The 17,668-nt window shown below is 42.6% G+C and overlaps 1 protein-coding gene across 2 annotated transcripts in view; it reads left to right on the top strand.

Annotated features, from left to right (window-relative positions):
- Positions 1-17,668, top strand: part of ccdc170 (coiled-coil domain containing 170) — a 79,253-nt gene that overhangs the window by 12,604 nt on the left and 48,981 nt on the right. For both annotated transcript variants that reach the window (XM_072267105.1, XM_072267106.1), the window contains exons 3-6: positions 2,714-2,741; positions 5,679-5,807; positions 7,207-7,463; positions 12,699-12,837. In XM_072267105.1, the coding sequence (XP_072123206.1) occupies positions 2,714-2,741; positions 5,679-5,807; positions 7,207-7,463; positions 12,699-12,837 (553 nt within the window). The remainder of the gene's footprint in view (positions 1-2,713; positions 2,742-5,678; positions 5,808-7,206; positions 7,464-12,698; positions 12,838-17,668) is intronic.

Here is a 17,668-nt window from a genome sequence, read left to right as displayed (position 1 = left end):
GATAGACATTATTTTAGTTCTAAAACTGCATAAAGGTGGCACTACTTAATCAATCACATGCAAACGCAAACATTGCGTCACTTTATCCAACTGTTCCTGAAGCAAATTCTTTTCATGAAAAAAGGTTATATGTTGCTAGACTTTTCTGGGCTGAAATTGACATGTGATTTATGAATTAACCATTGCAATTTCTTAATGAAGAGTTCTTTTTGTTGCTTGGCCAGGACAGTTCATAAAACAGTGAACAAATGCATCCATTTTGTACATGGTGACATGACTTAACTAATGTAAAAGCTTCAAAATTGGTGAAACTTGCCTTGTTAGATGCAGTGAAGTCATAGAGGTTTTCAACCTCTAAAGAAGTTATAAAAGATAAACTTTGCATAGAGCAGATAGTCCAGAACACCAGATAAGAGGTGGCATTGGTGGCACAGTAGCATTAACCTCTTCAGTGCCAGTGATTGGGGTTCAATTCTCTTTACTGTCTGTAAGGAGCTTGTACATTCTCCTCGTGACCAGCCGGGTTTCCTTTTGGTGCTCTGGTTTTCTCCCACTTTCCAAAGACCTATGGGTTAGTAAAGGATAGCAAGTTGTGTCCATGCTATTGGCACCAGAACCATGATGACACTCGCCCCCAGCATATCCTTGTACTTTGTTGATCATTGACGCAAGGGACATATTTCACTATATGTAGATGAGACAAAGCCAATCTATCTTTTGAGAGAGTACAGATTCAGGAAGTTTTTCTTGCAACAGCTGAAAAGTCATAGAGTCTTTGCACACTACAGCACAGAAACAAGCCCCAAGGCATTTCTAGTCTGTGCAGAACCATTAATCTGCCTAGTCTCATCAACCTGAACCCAGACCTCTCGCATCCATGTACCTATGCAAATTTCTCTTAAATGTTGAAATCAAATCCGCATTCACCACTTCCACTGGCAGCTTATTCCACACTCTCTCCAGCCTCTGAGTGAAAAGCTTCCCCTTAAATTATTTCACCTTTCACCCTTAACCCATGGCCCCTAGTTCTAGTCTCACCCATTCTCAGTTGAAAAGCCTGTTAGCATTTACTCTATCTATACCCCTCTTAATTTTGTACAGTATACCTCTATCAAATCTCCCCTCATTCTTCTACACTATAGGGAATACAGTTCTAACCTATTCATCCTTTCTCTGTAACTGTCCTGGCAGCATCCTTGTAAATTTTCTCTGCAATCTTACAATCTTATTGACATTTTTTCCTGTAGGTAGCAGACCAAAACTGTACACGATACTCCAACTTGGACCTCACCAACAATGTATACAACTTCAATATAATATTTCAACTCCTAGAGCCAATACATTGATTCATGAAGGTCTATGTACCTAAAGCTTTCTTTATGACCTTATCTACTCACGATACCACTTTGAAGGAATTATGGACCTGTATTCCTGGATCCCTCTGCTCTACTGCACTTGTCAGTGCCCTACCGTTCACTGTGTAAGTCCTACCCTGGTTTGTACTCCCAATGTGTAAAACCTCACACTTGGCTGCATTAAGTTCCATCTGCCATTTTTCAAGCTGGTCCAGGCCCCGCTGAGAGCTTTGATAGCCTTTCTCACTGACCACTACATCCACAGTCTTGTTGTCATATGCAAATTTGCTGATCCCGTTTATCACACTAACATCCAGATTGTTGATATAGATGATAAACAGACCCAGCGCTGATCCCTGCAGCACACCACTTGTCACAGATCTCCAGTCAGAGAGGCAACCACCTAGTACCAATCTCTGGCTTCTATGCAAAGCTAGTGTCTAATCCTATTTACTACCTCATCTTGAATGCCAAGCAACTGAATCTTCTTGAGTAACCTCCCTTGCTAAAGTCCATGTAGACAACATCCACATATCCTTGCAAGTGACAGAAATCCATTCACCTCCTCCCTTTCCTCCATTCAGGGCCCCAAACAGTCCTTCCAGGCGAGTCAACACTTTACCTGCCAATTTGTTGGGGTCATTTACTGTATCCAGTGCTCCCGATGCAGCCTGCTCTACATTGGTGAGACCTGATGTAAACTGGGAACTGCTTTGTTGAACAGTTGCTCTATCCTCAAAAAACAGAATTTCCCAGTGGCCGGCAATTTAAATTCCTATACTATTTCCATTCCGACATGTCGGTCTATGGCCTCCTCTTCTGCCAAGATGAGACCACTCTAGGGGCGGAGGAGCAAAACCACATATTCTCCAACCTGATGGCATGAACATTGATTTTTTTCTTACATTAGAAAAAATTCCTTTACCCTTTTCTTTTCACTCTGGCTTCTTACCTGTTCTCCTCATGTGCCTCCTCCGGTGCCCCCCACTTCCCTTTCTCCCCAGTCCACTCTCCTCTTCTATCAGATTCCTTCTCCTCCTGCCCTTTACCTTTCCCACCCATCTGGCTAATAGCCACTCCTTCTTCCCCTCCCCTCAACCCTTTTATTCTGGCATTGTCCTCCTCCCTTTTCAGTCCTGAAGAAGGGCCTCCTCCCAAAACGTCAACAGTTGACTGATTTCCATAGATGCTGCCTGACCTGCTGAGTTCTTTCAGCACCTTGTGCATGTTGCTCTGGATTTCCAGCATCTGCAGAATCTCTTGTTTTATGGCTATCAAGCCATGATTTTGATACATGTCCATTGTTTAGACCTGTGCGAGCTACGTAACCTGCGTTCACATCTCTTGTCTTATTGCAGGAGTCGGAACCGACTGGAAGCTCACAAGGTATGTATTGTGTTTGGTGATAGTATTAGCAAATGATATATTAAGGCAACAATGCATAAATGCTCTGCAGTTTAAGAGAAGGTATCACCCCATCAGAAGGGGAAGATAAAGTGGTCATCTAGTGGGCAAGATACCTTTGTCCATCTACAACACCCACAGTTTGGAGGATCACAAATGTAATATTATTCTGAAAAGCTGAGCCCTACTTTCACTATTCTAATACCCTTGTACTTCTGGATGCAAAGAAGTTACAGCATAGGTAAGAGGCATTCAATCCAATGGTCTGAGGCTGATGCCCTACTTCATCCAGCCCTATCAGCTCAATATTTCATCCCTCTCTCTCTCGTGCTTATCTAGCTTTAAAGCATCTGTCCCAAAGGGGGGTTCAATCCCACTGTCTAATTACCTGCAGTTGCTGCTTGCTTACTTGTGCTTTCCTGCTGAGATGATTTGGTCCCCAAAGCTGGCTTCTGATTGAACATAGGACCTTTTTACCAAAAATACCAGTCTTGTCCCATTAATGGAGCAATGCTCTGAGGTTTAACAGCTATCAACGTCTTCGAATGTCTGACATTTACAAACATTACATAGTTAAGTTTTTTAAAATTTTAAATTAAAAAGTAAAGAAATGTTAAGAATCTCAAAACAATTTAAAATTTTAAATAATTAAATGCTAATTGACAATTTTTAAAATTAACAATTGAAAAAAATCTAAGCAACCTCATACTTACTGGAGCCATTAACCTTCATTGAAATGGACAGAATCCCTGAATCAGTACCAGGTCTAACAGGCAACGTTTCAGTGAATAGACTCCCAGAGAACGACTGGGAAACAGAAGGAATTTGGCATTTGCTATTGGACTCCTCAAAGAATGCAAATGGTGTGGAGATTACAGGAAGCCCATGCAAGTGGCTGTTGGAAATTACTCAGATGGTATTATTTGTTTCAGCACTGAAAGAGGTCACTCGGCCCATTGGGTTCCTGCCAGCAGCCATCTGAGCAACCCCTTCAGTCCCTATCCACCTTATATTGTCCTGCATTTATTCTCTTGCATGTGCCCATTCTCACCCCTTTGGCTCTTTTGCCACTGGCCTACGTTATGGACAATTTATATAAGCCGGCTAAGGTACCAACTCATCTTAGGGACACAGCTGGAAATCAGAGCATCCTATAGAACCCACACAGCCACAGGAAGAGTGTGTGTACAACCCACACACAGCTCCCGAGGTCAGGATTGAAACTGAGTCATTGCAGCTGCAAAGTAGCTCCAATAACTGCTGCTCTCCTGGGCAACAGGCTGTGTAATTCACTCCAGCCACTTCAGGTAGCAGGAGCTTCCGTATTCTCACCAGTTTCTCCTGAACCCCTTCTGGATAAGCTGCAGACAAATTTACACTAATAATTCCTAGTTTTTGTAATTGCAGGCCCACCTCCCTCAACAACCACACTCAAAATTAAAACAAACTCTTTAAGGTCACGTCTCAGTCAACTCTCTTTCAAGGGTTGGATACTAGCCTGTTCGTTCTTTCCAATACATATATTGTCTCAGTTCTGATATTGCCCTTGTCAGTAATATGGCACTGCATATTGTAATGTGACTGCATATTGTAATATAACCTTCCATTATACTGCATATTGAACTAGCAAAATGATTTGTTAGCTGGTACGAGTGATAGTGACAGTGAAGTCACTGGATTATTGCAAAAGCCTACCTGGTTCACTAATCCTTAGGAAAGGAATTTGGTTGTCCTTACTTAGTTTGGCATATGCCCATGGCAAAGTAGTAATTCTACAGTGTCCTCTGAAGTGAGGTGACAAGCCAGACAGTCCCGGGATAAGTGGGGTGAAGAATAAACATCGACTTTGAAAGTGATGCCCATATTTGTGGATGAATAAAGAAAGAGCAACAGCTTCATTAATCTGTATAAACTGTCATTGCCTTTTGCTTCTCTGGATTAAGTGGATGCCTCAGGAAATGAGTGACATCGAACTTGATAGAATTTTGGGAGGTGAAAACTCATGGAAACCTCCTGCCTTTAAGGTGAAGGATAGAGCTCATCTGGAAAATTAATTTTTAATTTAATTTAGAGATACAGCGTGGTAACAGGCCCTTCTGGCCCAAAGGGCCTGTGCCACTCAATTATACCCATGCGACCGTGCATCTTTGGAGTGTGGGAGGAAACCCACATGGTCATGGGGAGAATGTACAAACTCCTTTCAGACAGCGGTGGAATTGAACCCAGGTCATTGGCGTTGTAATAGAATTACGCTAATGACTGCACTACTGTGCTGCTCTAATGCTCTCAGTTTGGCTGTGCTGGGTTTGTGGTACTTCCTGCAGTTTTTGACATGCCCAGCACAGGGAGCACTCACACCTCAAATTGTCTGGAGAACAATCCCCAGACAGGATCTCGTCACACTAGGAGATCTTATACTGAGGCCTAGGAGGTTACTACAAGCCAGGAGGTGGAACTGCTTCAGTCCTGTGGTTGGGAGAAGTGGTAAGAGGTTTGGTGAGGCATAGGAGGGGAAAATGTGACTGCGATCCCGACCCGTCCCAGTCTTAGCAGGAGCTTGTTCTTCTGGCAGAATATGTTGGAGTTAAGTACAGTGGTTGTGCACTAAATAGAGTTGTTCCAATTGACCATTGACCCCAGTTGGTCGGAGGCAGTTGGGGAATAGCTCTAACCTTGGACCAGGAATAATGTCCAGCAACGTGCTGGGGAGGGATAATCCCATTCTTGAGGCTGCTGAATATTGAGTCCAGTAACACAGTTGAGTAAGCGACTGGGGGGTAACGCACATTTGAGTTGGAACAGAATCATTGGATTAAATCCACTAGAGTGGGAGTGTGACTGCTTTGTGGGATAGGGCAATTATTGTCACAGGGCTGTGGCAAAGGAAGCTCATGAAGTATGTTTTCATTCATTATTTAGGGGACATTTGAACCTCTGGTGGAAAGTCCTGTGTCACGTGAACAGCTGAATCACCATCGGGTAGCGTCTGAGACGGCTCGCAGTGAGCTGGCCGCCTTGCAACTCAAGTATAAGAGCAGTCAAGCTGAGGTAATCAGAAACCCAAAAGCCAGTGAGATTCTTCCCTGGATTTTCATGTGGTCATAAAGTTAAATGATTAAAAAACAACAAATAGCCTGTTTTGTTATTGCTTAAGCAATGATCAGTTCAGCTCAAGGTGTTCCTTTTCTGTTTTCCTCTCTTATTCCTCTTCTCTGTGGCCTTGTAAATCCCTTCACTGAATCATGAATAAATCCTGTCTTGTTACACCCTAGTTCCCTGAAAATCTACCTCAAATACATTTTATGTTCTGTTCCGCCAACTTGATTTGTCCAGTTGACATTAAGATTAAAACCATGCTTGGTACTTCATTAAATTTATTGCGGTCTCTTCATGTTAATACCCTGCCCAATAGTATAGCTGGCTGTTATTCCTCTGGCCCCACTGCTGTAACTTGTAATCTCTTATCTCCCATCCATACTAATTTTAGATCCTCATTTTCCAGACATGACCACACCTCTCTGCTGGAGTTTCACAGTCCTTTGTTACCACATCTGCTGCACACTTTTAAAGTTTTGCCTGTCCTTTGAAAATGTCAAGTGCCCAGGAATGTTGTTTGGCTATCTTTGGTCATCATGTCCTGATGTCTCAGGAACAGTTATTAGCTTGTCCTGTTTGAAACCTGAGCATCTCCTGAAGATCCAATGAAAACTCAACAGTTAGCATCTTCTGCTGTGGCCATGCATATTTGCATTTTGATTTTTCACATTTCCCTGTCTGTATACAACTACCACCTATGACTCTTTCTGAAAACATCCTCTGCTGTCTGCTGGAACAGCCAGTCTCCTGGAGGAACTCAGTGGGTTGAGCGCCATCACAAGGTGGAAAGGAATTTCTGAAATTTTGGGCAGAAGCTCTGCAGCAGTCTCTTGTGTACATTTTCTGTCTGCCACCTGAATTAATCCTTTCTTACCTAAGCCCATCAGCTCCACTGAGGCATAGGCCTCCGGAAGTAGCTCTACAGTGTGCTCTGTCCTGCGCCAGTCTTTCAAGTTTTCCCAGGTGTGGCCCATCTTCTTGGTGTTTCCTTCTTCCCTCAGGGGTGAGGTGTTTGGAGCTTCTGTTGACGTGTCTGTAGCTCTGAGTTTTTATGGGATGGGGTTGCTAACCCTCCTCCTTTCATAGCTGGGCTTGGGACTGTCCATGGCAGAGTTTAATTAATCTCCTTTCCTCATTAAACTCTAGATCCACCCTGCACCATGCATAATAGAGAAGATAGGTAATGCAGGATTAACTTTACATGACATTTTTACCCTTTATTTAATATGCAGTAAACTAACTGGCTTAAACATAGACTTGGAAGACATCGAATGGCTATCATTACTTTAGACACTATTTATAATCAAGTCATTAACTTGTCAATCTGTGCATGGGCGTATCTTTTCTGCAGCTCACAGATACTTGCATGAAGCTTGCATCCCGAGAGAGCTACATCCAGGAACTAAAGGCAGAAATCGAAAGCTGCAAGGCAGACAATACAAGGCAAGCATCTCTTATTGGCTGCCTGAGGGAAAGGATCCTGGAATCCGAGGAGGAGGCTGGAGCGTTTCTCACATCAAAGACTCAATCTGAAATAGCTCTGCAGGACTTACAGAAAGAGAACGGGGATCTTCAACAGAGGAATACAGAGCTGGAGAACAAACTCAGGTTAGTATCTTGAATAGGGAAAGAACACCAATCACCGACTACATATGCTCTGTGTAATTATTTAGACATGCTTCCATAAGTAACCAGCGCACTCTGATCCTCATAACTCTAAGTTGAATTGAATTGACTTTATTACTCACATCCTTCATATACATGAGAAGTAAAAGTCTTTACGTTACAGCTCCGTCTAACCCAATGTGCAATCTGCTGAAACTAAACCCTTTATATACTGTTCTCAATCGTTGGGTGGGGGGGGGGCGTGGGGGGGTTAACTGAACTTCTGGTCTTATTGTGGAGCTCTGCCTGATGGAAATGTGGAACCGAGAAGTTACATTAGAGTTTTTAAACACTGCTTTTTCAGAAAATAAAAGTATTCTATCTTTAGTGGAAATCAAAAAAAGACAAATACTGTTGCTGGAAGCAGAGAAACAGCAGGTTGAGTAGCGTGTGTGGAAAGAGAGACAGTGTTTTGGATTGGAACAAACAGGCAGATTTGCATGCAGGCATGCAAACAGGCAGGCTAAAAAATGGCAGATGGAGCTTAGTACTGACAAGTGTGAGGTATTGCACGTTGGAAGGACAAACCAACGTAGAACATACAGGGTTAATGGTAAGGCACTGAGGAGTGCAGTGGAACAGAGGGATATGGGAATACAGATACAAAATTCCCTAAAAGTGTCGTCACAGGTAGCTAGGGTCGTAAAGAGAGCTTTTGGTACATTGGCCTTTATTAATCGAAGTATTGAGTATAGGAGCTGGAACGTTATGATGAGGTTGTATAAGGCATTGGTGAGGCCGAATCTGGAGTATTGTGTTCAGTTTTGGTCACCAAATTACAGGAAGGATATAAATAAGGTTGAAAGAGTGCAGAGAAGGTTTACAAGGATGTTGCCAGGACTTGAGAAACTCAGTTACAGAGAAAGGTTGGATAGGTTAGGACTTTATTCCCTGGAGTGTAGAAGAACGAGGGGAGATTTGATAGAGGTATATAAAATTATGATGGGTATAGATAGAGTGAATGCAAGCAGGCTTTTTCCACTGAGGCAAGGGGAGAAAAAAACCGGAGGACATGGGTTAAGGGTGAGGGGGGAAAAGTTTAAAGGGAACATTAGGGGGGTCTTCTTCACACAGAGAGTGGTGGGAGTATGGAATGAGCTGCCAGACGAGGTGGTAAATGCGGGTTCTTTTGTAACATTTAAGAATAAATTGGACAGATACATGGATGGGAGGTGTATGGAGGGATATGGTCCGTGTGCAGGTCAGTGGGACTAGGCAGAAAATGGTTCGGCACAGCCAAGAAGGGCCAAAAGGCCTGTTTCTGTGCTGTAGTTTCTATGATTTCTATGGTATGGGTCTTTGATCTGAAATGTTAAATCTGTTTTTTCTCCCCACAGATCTTTTCTAAATTGCTGAGCTTTATCACCATATATTTGCCTTTTGTGTTCTAAATACCTACAAATACATATTAAACTGAAAAAGGGAGATATAAAGGGTTGTATACATTTTCCTCAACCTGTCATTAGTTCAATATAAAAAATACCTCAACAATATTTAATAAAACCTATGGCCTCTAATTCTCTTGGCTTTGCTTGCCCAGCAAAAAAGATAATATAAATAGAAGGAGATTAGGGCAGATGGGTAAAAAGATTGTGTTGGGCCATTTCTGTGCTGTACAACCCAATGACCTTAGATATTCTAATGCTTTCCACCTGTCAAGTAGAAGGCCATGCAATCTGGTTTCTTTATATATAGAAAACAGATAAATTGTTATGAAAACCTGTGATGCATTATAGCCTGGTGTGGGAACTCCAATGCACAGGAATGCAAGAGCTTTCCAGACTATTCTACCAGCATTCAGATATATAGACTGATTAGGGGTTTGTCGGTGTGGCTTTGTGCATGGAAAGTTATGCTTGACAAACTTTTCAGAGTTTTTTGAAGTAGTAACCAAAAAGATATGTGAGAGTAGGGCAGTGGATGTTGACTGTTTGGACTCCAGCAGGGCCTTTGACAAGATCCCACATGGTAGGTAGGTTGGTCTAGAAGATCAGTTCCCATGGAAACCATGGAGGCCTAGTTCAGTGGATTCAAAAATGGCTCAGAGGAAGGAAGCTGAGGGTGATGAGTGAAAGTTATCTCTCAGAATGGAGGCTGGTGATTAGTGGTGTGCCTCAGTGTTAGTTTTTGAACCCTTGTTATTCATTATTTATATAATTGTATGCAAGTGCACAAGTTTACAGATGACACAATATTATGGTGAAGATTAGACAGCTGGTGATGTAGTTGCATCAGTGCCAGGCTTTGAGGTGAATGGTCCTACGTTCGAATCTGGCTGGCTCCTTGCACTCTTTCCATCTGTGCAGGGTTGGGCGCCAAGCTAACAACTCGACCTTGTTAAAAAAAAAAAGGGCAAGCGCTGTGGAAACAGAAAAAATGCTGCTCAATGTGCTGCAAGGCACGGAATGGAACGATAGTGAAGAAGGTTATTGTAGGTTACATGGGGATGTTGATCAATTAGAGAAGTGGGCTGAGGAGTGACAAATAGATTTCAATCCAGATAAATATGAGGTGGTGCATTTTTGGAAAGTCAAACCAGCATAGGACTTGTACAATGAATGGTAGGGCACTGTGGACCCAATAATACAAATGTATAGTTCATTGAAAGCAGCGTCACAGGTAGACAGGGTGGTGAAAGGGGCGTTTAGCACGCTGGCCTGCATCAGTCAGGCCATTGACTATAGGTGTTGTATTATGTTGTAGTTATATAAGTCATGGGGAGGCTGCACTGGAAGTACTGTATACAACTTTGGTCACAATGTTATAGGAAAGCCGTGCTTAAACTGGAAAGAGTGCAGACAGATTTATTAGGATATTGCCAGGACCAGAGGGAGAGGTTGGTCAGACTAGGGCTTTATTCCCTGGAATGTAGGAGAATGAAAGGTGACCACAGAGAAGTGTTTAGCATTATGAAAGGCAAGATGAGGTGAATGTTAATGGTCTCTTCCCCAGGGCATCGGTTTAGACCAGGGGTTTCCAAACTTGTTTATGCCATGAACCAATACCATTAAGCAAGGGGTCGTTGGACCACAGGCTGGGACCCCTGATTTAGTGTGAGAGAGGAACAATATGAAAAGGACCTGAGGGGCAACTTTTTTATACAGAGGCTGGTGAACATATGGAACGATCTGCCAGAAGAAGTGGTTGAGGCAGCTACAATACTATCATTTAAGAAACAGTTGGATAAGTACGTGCAGGGCTGGGCTTGTAGGGATATGGGCCAATGAAGGGAATTGGGACTAACTAAGTGGGCACCATGAAATATTTGGTCTGAGAGGCCTGTATCAGTGCCCTCTTGCTCTATGACTCAAGGCAGCTACAGAGAGTGGTGGGCTCAGCCAGATTGATTAGGCACCATGTACAGCTCTCCCTACTGTCGAGGACACCTACAAGAGACAATGTCTCAGGAAGGTGAATCCATCATTAAAAATTCCCACCACCTGGGCCATGCCTGCTTCTCTTTGCTGCCGTGATGCAGGAGGTACAGGAGCCTGAAGACCCACACCTCCAGGCTCATCAGCCGCTTCTTCCCCACTGCCATCAGGTTCTTGAACCGACCAGAACGAGCACAATTCTACCACCGACTGTACTTCCCTCAACCTGCATTAATGTTTTTGTTTGTTTTTGTTGTGCAAGTTACGCAATTTATGTTTGTCTGTTTGTGATGTGCTGCTGCTGCTCTGAAAGTCTGCTTTTCATGTCATTTGTATTGTGGATATGTCTGCCCATGACAATAAGCTTGAACAATAATGGGAGGGAAGGCGAAAGAAGATCGGAGCAGGAGGGAGGAAGTGTGGAAATAAGCTGAGTGCATGACTAGAGAGATCAGATAAGGTTACAGAGCCACACAACACAGAAACATACTACGCCAACCATCAAGCTATCATTTACACACATCCTACATTAAGCCCATTTTATTCCCCCACCCCCCCCATCCGCTTCCTTCAGATTCTACCACTCACAATTTACAGTGGCCAGTGAACCTCCCAAACCCACCCGCCTTTGGCAGAGGAGGGGAAGTTAGAGCACCAAGGGAATTCGTGCAAATTCCACGCAGACGACGCCAGAAGTCAGGGTTGAACGTGGGTCACGGGAGCTGTGAGGCAGCAGCTCTGGTCACTGCATCCATTGTGTGGGTCCTTATTTGTATTTGCAGCTTTCAAGGGTGCACTTTGTACAACAACACCGAGAGGGAGTGGCAGAATGCAGGGTTGAGCAGAATAGTGGAAAGAATGTAATGTCAGAGAAAATTAAAGGAATGGTAGGAGGAAGAAAGCGAGAGGGTAAATGAAAGAATAGAAGATAGAGTACAGTGACTGAAAAATAGGAGAAAGCATAGAGAGGATAAGAACGGAACAATGAAGGACTGCACGAGCTCCCCAACTCTGCCATGTTACTATCCACCATTAAAAAGAGAAGAATAAAATAATGGAGCAGAAAAAGAAGCAGAGGGAAGAAGCAAAGAGAAAGAAAAATAGGAAGGCCACCGATCCTGGTGAGTAGGGTAGCATACAGAAGGAGGAAGATAAAAAAAGGAGACTATGACCATACACAGAATGCTGGAAGAACTTAGCAGGTCAGGCAGCATCTATGGAGAGGAATAAAGAGTCGATGTTTCAGGCTGAAACCCTTCTTCAAGACCAACGTTCCCTCTAAGATGTGCACATTTACACATCTTTTGCTACTATCACACAAAGAAATTTAAACTGCACTCAGAAAGTTGTCACCCACTACCTCGTTGGCATGTTAAGTATATTTCACGATCGTACAAAATCACATTTCCCTTTCCAGTTTCTGATATGGGCGGTGTTGTCAATGTGTTGTTTGTGATGATTTGCCTGCAGATTTTAGAACTGGCTTATTAATACTGTTTTTATAGAAGAAATTATTCAGTGTGCACATGTTGTTGTCACTGGGCAAAAAAATGCACAGCACAAGATTTTTGTGCACCTTGTTCATTAAGAATTAGAGGGAATATTGATCAGGACTATTGATTGTTATAAAAAGAAAGTGAATGAGCAATTAATAGATGGTACATAATCATTTTGACATATTTAATCAAATTTCAACTTAGAGTATTTTGTATGCAAGCATAATTATATCTGAATTGCTAAATAATTAAATGTTAAATATTAAGACATTTAACGTTCTACCTTTTCTTATGTGCTTTCTGACAAGAAAAATATTAACGGAGCAGGATGAGGTCAGGCTACAAGATACCAGAAGAGTGAAGCAGTATGATGAATTTTTGGTGAAGCTCACCCGTGCTGTAAATATGGATTATAGAGGAGCAGATCTGGATTCCCTTGTAAGACAGGTATCTGAATCATATTTCAATTCAAGGGCACAATATCCCAATGAATAGTTACTAAACTTTTTGAGAACTCAGAATTCTTATTTTCTTATGAGAGTTAAATAAATAGGAACAGAATAATATAATATTAAAAATTGTGTCTTAAGATAGATAGATGGATAGATATACTTTATTGATCCCGAGGGAAATTGGGTTTTGTTACAGCCGCACCAACCGAGAATAGAGCGTAAATATAGCAATACAAAAACCGCAAACAATCAAACAACGAAGTGCGGACTATGCCAGATGGAAAATAAGTCCAGGACCAGTCTATTGGCTCAGAGTGTCTGACTCTCCACGGGAGGAGCTGCAAGTTCGATGGCCACAGGCAGGAACGACCTCCAGTGCCCCCCAGTGTTGTATCTCGGTGGAGTGTGGCCGAAGTCCAACAGTAAAAAGTTGGCAATATCCGATCTACAAACACGTTCCTCGATCATAATATGACCCGGATTGCACCAGAACAGTAAACACCCAACTCCTTTACACTTACCGCTCTCAGTGCACTTCCGGTCAGCCCGAATGGTCTGGAAGCCGTCCATGGAGAAGTTTTGATCGGATATGTCCTCGTGCAGCCCCGTTCCAGTGAAACACATAACACTGCACTCCCAAAATGTTCTCTGACACCTGGCTAGCGCCGTGAACTCGTCCATTTTATTACCCACCGAACTCCCCTTCTCCATAAGTCTCTGTTGTCTCGACCCGGTCCTCCTTCTTCGCCTTTGTGATCCCCCTCTGCATCCTCTGTGTGTTTTCCTCCAGATTTCAGCAGGGGTGTCCGGCGCTCTGCTCACTAAACCAGCTGGCATTAGCGCAAGCAGCTGGTCCCTGGAATACACAATGCGACCATGCTTCTGTCCTGCATGTCAGGATGTAACTATTTCCAGCGCTAAAAACCCAAATAAAACTCTCTCTACCAGCATGTTAGAGAGGGTGCAGCTTCGACGTGTTACCGTGAAAAAAAAACAAAAAATAACGTAAGTTAAAAAGTAAGAAGAAGAAAGTAAGGATACTGATCGGAATGGCTGTACCAGGCTGCATGCACGACCGGCGCATGCGCACTACTAACATATCGCTCTTTAACAAGTCATTGAAGTTTATGTTATTAGGTTAATGATATCTTGTTCCTCACATACCCGGCCACAATGGACAGCCAAAGGTTGAGATCAAACAGTTCTGGAATATTCCCATTTACTTACTAATGGCTCAGAGGTTGTTATTCTAAATATAGAAGTTCCTGGAAATATTCAACAACTCCAACAAGACAAAAGTTAGCACCTCAAGTTGGTGGCTGGGAGGTATTTCGTGATAAGTAGAGAGGCAAGGAAAATGGAAATAGGGTTGTTAAGAACAAAAAGATAAAAGAGAATTGGGATTAAAAACAAAATTTGGTGCTTTTGTGAAGGTTTAAATGAGAAAAGAATTATTGCCAGTAACCCCAGTGGTGTGGTGTTGGAATTGTTGAACTCAGTTCAGTTGCTGCAATCGGAGACACATCAACTCTGAAATCATCTGTTGCTGTCAAAAATGCTTTTCTGGTCCTTAATGCTACTTAATTTGCAAGGAAAGATGAACAAATCTTGCCGTTGACCAAGAGTAAGAAGTATTGGTAAAAGTAAACAGGAAATGTGAGAGGAAGTATTAAGCAGTTGAATATTTTAACAGTCTATACATCACAAGGTTCAAAGGTTTATTTTATTTTCAAAGTATGCATGTACAATACCACTCTGGTATTCATCTTCTCCAGATAGCCATGAAATACAGAACAAAACCGTGGGTGTCTTTGAAAGAAAAGACGTCAACTCCCCTCCCCATATGAAAAGGAAACAAAACTCGCAAACCACAAACCTCAACTCCCCATCCCCTCTCTTGCACAAAAATAAACAGATCGCCCACATGGAAAACAGCAGGTGGAACATCAAACCCCGCAAACCCCCCGCAAAAAATCAGCGACAATAACATCAAATGCCCAACCCCACCCCTCATAAAAAACAGCAACAATAACAGCAAACCCCCAACCCCTCTCTTGCAGAAAAGAACAGCGACAATAGGATCAAAACCCCAACCCCCTCTCTCACACACAAAAACTAAAATATTGCCCACTTTGAAACCTCAACCCACCAATCGGCAACAAGAAGGAAAACACAGAAAACTGAAGGAGAGCAATATGAACAACAGTCCAATAATCACATTAATCTTAGGATTTCAAAAACATCCTCCCATCAGAATCAAACACAGTCCTTCCATGAAGAGCGAGTGGCTATCCCGTCACTGACCTGTGGCTTTCCAAATGCCACCGACCTGGATACCAACCCATTGACCCGTGGCCTCTATGGAGAGCAACCACTGAAATCCTCCACATCCGCCTGGATGCTTCGAAATGGAATTGATCATGGCTCCACGCCCCGTCTAGGTCTTCCCCATGAGGCTGCTCCTGGTCTTCTCTGGGAACAGCAGAGTGCTAGATCATTTGATCGAACTCCAAGCTGCACGGCACAGGCTCCAACAGTTTCCGAAACACTATCAAGACAAAAAGAACAAGCAGAAGGCACTTGTTAAGTGAGAAAAATAGCAGAGGCTCTGAACATGATTTGCCTATTTTTCCTGTCTATGGTTGTGAGACCAGAGATAGGAAGTCTGTTAGAGGGGCATTCTTATTTAAGAAAGGGAACAAAAGTCAGCCTGATAGTGGGAAAACTAACTGGGGTAAAAAAGCAAGGGAGAGGATAAATCATCATTTAGAAAGGCATAGATACATCAGGGATAGTTGGCATGTATGGTCAAGAGATGAACTTGCAATTCTAAGTCGTGGTTGGGTTTATTGTAGAAATATCAAGGAGTTTTGATCAAGATGGCATGTTTGATATTTATTTTAGCAAGGCCTTTGATGAAGTTCCACATTATAGATTGATCGGAAAAGTGAAAGCTGATGGGCTCCAGAGGGAGGTGGTAAGAAACTTGTTTCAGTGGTAGGAAGTGTGGGGTAATGGTGAATGGATGGGTGATTTCCATTTGGGTTACTCATAGTGGAAGTTACTTTGGTTCTTGTGATATGTATATATGAGTGTCTTAATTTTACATAGAGGAGGGGGGCTAAGAAAATTGCATATTATGCAGAAAATACTCATAATTCCAGTCAATGGATTTCAGTTAGTCAAAAGAGCAATTGAAAGAGTGATTCATATTCAAAAGAATGTAAAATGACAGATTTGGAGAAACAAACAAGTTACGGGAATGCGTAACAAGTGATAGGATTCTGCGAACCATTGAAAAGCGGAGCCTACGTATTCATGTCAACAGATCCTGGCATGCAGACTTGTAAGATATTTCCCAAGAACTATAAAATTCTGACTGGCCATGGCTGGAATCCTAATGCAGCTCTCATTACCAGTAACGGCATGATCACATTAGAGAAGGTGAAGAAAGGTTTTCCAGTGATGTGGCCATGAGGAAACATCGGTTAGGTTTTTTCCCTTTGGAACCAAAGAAACTGAAGGAAAGATTTACTAAAAGAATGTATAATTTTGAGGGGCCCAGATAAGAAGAACCATTTTTCCCTTAAATCTGGTTAATAATTAATAGCCATGAATTTAAGGTAACTGGTAAAGGGGTTGCAGAGGAATTAGAGAAAACATTGCTCTCCCAGAAGTTGATGGGAGTCTGTACCTTACTGCTCATTTAGGTGATGGAGGCAGTCACTCACTGAATATATAGATATCACCCAGATGAATACTTAGCGTTTTCAGGTTATTAACTGAGACCTGGAACAGAGAATACAGCTAGATTGTTTTCCTTGGCTGGTCTGAACTTGGCTGCAAAAAAGGCCCAAGGAGTTGTAAATTTCCCTGGTTCAGCCCTAAGCCCAGAAGACTAATCAAAATGCCAAATTTGAAACTGATTACAGCAGTACAGATGAAAAGTAACGACAACAGGGAGATTAGGGAGGGAGGAGAAGGGTGAACTATTCAAGTTGATAGATGCTCTAATCCTTGCTGGCATGCAGAATAAATTTGTTCCACAAAGAAGTCACCCAGACTGTGTGGGCTCCCCAAAATAAAGGAGACCACATTCCAAGTAAAATACTAAATGTGAAAATACACTTACTAACCTGGATGAAGTAGAGAGCAACCTAAGTGAGAGGCTACAACTACAGTTGTTGCATCTATGTGCTTGCATGAGAAGGTGCCACTGAAGGGGGATTGGATGGAATGGCGCGGGATTGAAGAGTGGATCATAGTGTCACAAAATGCCAGATGGGGATACCGATTTATTTGGTATTGGTTTCCCCCTGGAATGGATTAATTGCAAATGAAGTGCTGGGTTAAGGACTGTAGTTTTTGATGGACCTAGATCATGGTCTCTATAGGGGCTTAGCTATTGCTTACTTGGTGGCTGGGAGTGGGGGGGGAAGGGGTGCTGATACTTCCTGTTGGAACAAGTCAAGGGAGGTGGAGGGTAGAGGGTCGATGCTTTGCTGCTGCTTGTGCGTGGGAGGGGGGAGAGGGCTGTGGGGTTCTAAAGTTTTTCTGTCTTTCATTCTTTGAGATTTTCTTCTGTTTTGTGGATGTTTTTGAAGAGCAAGATTTTCAGGTTGTTTACTGTATAGATTCTCTAATATTAAATGGAACCATTGAACTATTGAACTTATTAGATGTGGAACTGGGTGGGCTAGCATCCAACATCTTGATTTTGGGAGAGACAGGAAGGGGTAAAAACGTAAGTGAGGGAAATTGAATGGCACTGCTGTCCTCGATGAGAAGGAATCAGTGTAAATGAATTTGGAAATATTAGTACAGAT

This window comes from Mobula birostris, chromosome 8 (assembly GCF_030028105.1).
Source record: "Mobula birostris isolate sMobBir1 chromosome 8, sMobBir1.hap1, whole genome shotgun sequence".
NCBI classification, from domain to species: Eukaryota; Metazoa; Chordata; class Chondrichthyes; order Myliobatiformes; family Myliobatidae; genus Mobula; species Mobula birostris.
Note: the sequence above shows the minus strand (reverse complement) of the source record. Positions and strands in the feature narration are given on the sequence as shown.